This window comes from Mandrillus leucophaeus, unplaced genomic scaffold (genome assembly GCF_000951045.1).
Source record: "Mandrillus leucophaeus isolate KB7577 unplaced genomic scaffold, Mleu.le_1.0 Scaffold322, whole genome shotgun sequence".
In the NCBI taxonomy this organism is placed as follows: Eukaryota; Metazoa; Chordata; class Mammalia; order Primates; family Cercopithecidae; genus Mandrillus; species Mandrillus leucophaeus.
The window spans coordinates 3,877,107-3,881,751 of NW_012103388.1; the positions used below are offsets into that span (position 1 = coordinate 3,877,107).

The 4,645-nt window shown below is 45.0% G+C and overlaps 1 protein-coding gene across 1 annotated transcript in view; it reads right to left on the reverse strand.

Annotated features, from left to right (window-relative positions):
- CABLES1 (Cdk5 and Abl enzyme substrate 1) overlaps window positions 1-937 on the reverse strand; it is a 139,555-nt gene extending 138,618 nt beyond the window's left edge. The window contains exon 1 of the mRNA XM_011988094.1: window positions 853-937. Within this exon, the coding sequence (XP_011843484.1) occupies window positions 853-890 (38 nt within the window). The 5' untranslated portion in view covers window positions 891-937. The remainder of the gene's footprint in view (window positions 1-852) is intronic.
- Window positions 938-4,645: the final 3,708 nt, after the last annotated feature.

The window sequence follows — 4,645 nt, forward strand, 5'->3', positions numbered from 1 at the left end:
CTCGCCGCTGGCTCGCGGGCTCCGGGGCCGGGTGTCCGTATTTATAGGTGCGCGCGCCCCGCGCTCGCGCTCCAAAGCGCTCTTTGCAATAACACGGAATCACGTGTGGGGAATGCGACCTGGGAGGAAAACAAAGCCGCAGGCGGCGGCCGCAGAGGCAGGCGGCGGGAGGCGAGGGGCCGCGGGAGGAGGAAGAGGAGGACGGAAGAGCCAAGCGGGTGGTGGGGCGGGGGATCGGCCCGGCTGTCCGGGTTGTCCGAGCTGCTTGCTGGGGGAGTTGGCGACTCCCGGGGCGCGCGGAAGCCAGGTGCGGGAGGCGAGCACGTTTCCCCCCGCGCGCTCGCACTGGGAATTGGGGGAGCGAGCAGAACCCAGTGGGTTAGGTCCTGGGGCTGTGCTCCTGGGAGAGTTGTGGGTCTACAGGACAGTTATGTGGAGCGTTGCAGAGTTTTAGACTGAGAGCGAGTTACTTAGACCCCGCAAGGCCGTTGGTCCCTGAGGAGTAAATAGGTCCTTATTCATAATAACTCGGGTAAGTCTACAGCCCCTATGGAGACTGTCCCACCGTAAAGTTATTGCTAACAACCATTGCGGTTGGGTCTCATTCGTTCCCAGGCCAAGATGCAGCCCTCGGGATAAATGCACGCCTTGGGATGCGTAAGAGCCCAGAAGCACGAACATCTTCCATGTGACCAACGAATTCACGCATCCCCAATCCATGGTATTGTCACTTTTCATCTCTCTCTTAGCAAAGGCCAACGCAAATTTTTTACTTTGGGTCTGAAATATGCTCCATTTTCTGTGAATACCGAGGTGGGCTAAAATGACCTTACACTCTTTTCTCCTGGTCACCTTGCAAATTTTTGTAGATTATGATCTTTCTCCCGCATAAACTGGGACCAATGTGGACAGTTATCTGTCGTTTAATCATAAACACACGTTTGGCACCTACCATGTCTTCTATAAATACGGGTTCCTGAAGACCCTCCCAGAGCAGTAGCTCTGAATCTGGGAGGAGTCGCAGTCCCCACCCGCAATGAATGCTTGTTTTGGTTGGGGGTGGGGACAGGGTGAAGGGATTCACCTGGAGGGATCTGAAAACGTGTGCGAGTTTCCCCAGGCGGTGTGGGCAACTTACCAAATGCAGTAAGGAACAATTGCCACACTGAATTAAGCTCTGTGACACCTAAAACACCTGCTACACTTTTGAGGGAGAAGCAACGTGTTTAAGATCAACGGATTAATTTAATTAAAGGTTTAAATTTAGCCCTGGAGCTAATGGGTAACTCTACATTGAAATTCCACTCCATTTCAAGCTCAGGAAAGTAAATTGAGTAATGGAGAGCAAATACACCCTGTCCAGAGAGGTGCCGCCAACCTGGAGTGCCAGAGGGTTTCAGGTTACATTTGCTCAGGACAGAGATGGCACGTGGCCCTTTACATGAACAATTGTTGTTATATTTTATTTTGTACTGTTTTTAGGCCTTTTGAAAACCTGGAGCCTGGAGTCTATTTACAGCAGCCTCATATCAGTGAAGTCAAAGCTCAATGGCCAGCTCTGTGAAATTTCACCAGGATTTTAATTATTTTGGCTAGCTACCTTGAAACTTCCAAGCCCTTTTATGACAATCGAGTTAATTTACATGACCACTGGCCTGGTTGGAAGGCAGTGTTAAGTGAAAGACTCCAACAGTGTTCCTGTAAAATATATTTTCCTTCATTCAAAAGTGATAAACGTTAATTTCAGAGAACATAAGATAAGCAAAGAGGAGAAAAAAAAAAGGAGGGGTATCACTAACAATCTCTTCTGTGGAAATAACGTTAAACTTAATTTTTGATATCTGTTTTGTATTTTCATGTATTTTATAGAGACATATGTATATATATTCTTTAGCTTGTCACCCAGGCTGGAGTGCAGTGGTGTGATCATAGCTCACTGCAGACTCAACTCCTGGGCTCAAGCGATTCCCTCTGCCTCAGCCTCCCGAATAGCTAGGACTACAGGCACCCACCACCACACCTGGCTAATTTTTAAAAAAAATTTTGGCCCGGCACAGTGGTTCAAGCCTGTAATCCCAGCACTTTGGAAGGCCTAGGCGGGCAGATCATGAGGTCAGGAGTTTGAAACCAGCCTGGCCAACATGGTGAAACCATGTTGTGGTGAAACCTGTCTCTACTAAAAATACAAAACTTAGCTGGGCATAGTGGTACATGCCTGTAATCCCAGCTACTGGGGAGGCTGAGGCAGGAGCGCAGGAGAATGGCTTAAACCCAGGAGGCGGAGGTTGCAGTGAGCCAAGATCGTGCCACTGTACTCCAGCCTGGGTGACAGAGCAAAAAAAAAAAGAGAAAAATTTTTTTTTGTAGAGTTGAAGTCTCATTATGTTGCCCAGGCTGGTCTGGAACTTCCAGCCTCAATCAGTCCTCCCATGGTGGCCTCCCAAAGCACTGGGATTACAGGTGTGAGCTGCCATGCCTGGCCTTGGGTGTGTTTTTTAAACAAAAGTGAAATCGGGCTGTTTTGTCTCTTGTGATTTTTGCCTGCTGTGTTGTGATTATCTTTCCATGTAGAATATTTTTCTACATGGAAGAATTTTTATTTTAATGACTACATAGTATTCAATTTGATGGAGAGACTGTACCCTTTTAAACCTGTGCATTTCATAAATTTGTGGTTTTCACGTTTGCTCTTATAAAGTGATGATGACTTCCTTTTTGTTTTTCTAAATCTTGCTACCACCCAATATTATTTTCTTAGGTTAAATAGATGCTGGGGCAAATGGCATTTCATGTTTTTAAGGTTTTCATCCATAAAGGTTGTTCAGTCTGCTTTCTTACAATTTTACTGGGTATTGAAATGTTTCTATCATCCCCCAAAATATGTACAACCATGATACATCGATTAAAAAAATACTAAAAAGTTTCTATCAATATTCATTTTTTATAACCTTCATTTTCTGTAACCTTTTGTCTACGTGAAGTGTGAAGTATGAAACTAATTTCAAATATTTATTAAAGCATCAAATAAGAATCAATGTCTAATCTCCGGCCAGGCGTGGTGGCTCCGCCTGTAATCCCAGCACTTTGGGAGACTGAGGTGGGCGGATCACAAGGTCAGGAGATCGAGACCATCCTGGCTAACACAGCGAAACCCCATCTCTACTAAAAATACAAAAAATTAGCCGGGCATGCTGGCGTATGCCTATAGTCCCAGCAGCTGGGGAGGCTGAGGCAGGAGAATGGCATGAACCTGGGAGGCGGAGCTTGCAGTGAGCTGAGATCGCACCACTGCACTCCAGCCTAGGGGACAGAGCGAGACTCCGTCTCAAAAAAAAAAAAGAAAGAAAATGTCTAATCTCCAAACTGCTTCCGTGACCCCCTTCTGGGGATCTTGAGATATGGTTTATTGTTCACCTACTGTATGCCAGTCACAGAGTATTTCTAATCTTTATAACCACCCTGTGGTGGTGGTGAAAGCATTATCGATATTTTACAGACGAGGCTCAGAAAAATTAAATAATTTGCCCCAAGTCATCTAGCTCTTAGCTGGGTGGGGTGGGCCAGTATACAAACCCATCTGACTCCAAGATCCATCCATGCATGTTCTTGCGCCCTCTGCTGGTAAGGATGTTTAATGGTAGAGAACAGTGTCCAGACTTAATCTTACATCCATACTTGAGGTCAACTATTATGGAATAATGCAAACTTTGGAGTAAGAGGATCTGGGTTTCAAGAGCAGGCCACTTACCCTCTCTGAGTCAGTTTTCTCTGTGGGTTATTGTGAGGTACAAATGAGACTGCTGAGGAATATTTTACAAACTTTAAAGTACTTTTTAAAATGTCAGTTGTTATTTATGCCATTCTAATCTACTTAGTCCCTGAATTATTCCAAATTCATTTATTTTTCAACTACTTAGTCATTGATCAAGTTTTATCAAGCAACTTCTACATCCACAGTACCATCTGTGACAAAGGGATAAAAAGAAATGTGGCCCTTAGCCCTTGTGACCTTGATAGTTAAACCATGGAAAACACATTTAAATGAAAATGCAAAGCCAACCCTGATTAAGTTTCAAATGCGCAATTGGACTATAAGCATTATCAGAATATGGAAAAGAAGTGTTTTATTTGCAGTGGCGGGGAAGGCCTTAAGCAAGAGCCAGGATTTGAGCTGACCTAGGAGATTCAGAAGGCCAGGAGGAGGATCCTTGCAGAAGAGGAAGTTTGGCATACAGATTCCTCATGCATCGCAGGCCTGGAGGACTAGAACTTGAAATGTGATTCGACTTGGTCAGCCACGTGTCCCCTCTCCCCCTTCCCTTTTATATTGTCCCTTTCGAGTGCCCATTCTGAAACATTTTTGCACACATGAATTCAAAATGCATGCACTGTTTTGATGGAGACATGTTGGAGGTCAGTTTTTAAAAAGAAAGGAAAAAACCTACAAGTAATCACTGGCCCTTAAAAAAATAATAATTCAGCAGAGTAAGAAGTCTGAAAATTAGCTTAGGCTCCAAGAAACATGCAACCTTGTAAGGTCTCCAGTTTGGGGATATCATAAGCTTTGTACCTTGGTAGCCTCTCCTACCTTATCTATGGGTGAAGGTAGGTGTTGCAATATTTTACCTTGCAGGGTTGTGAGGGT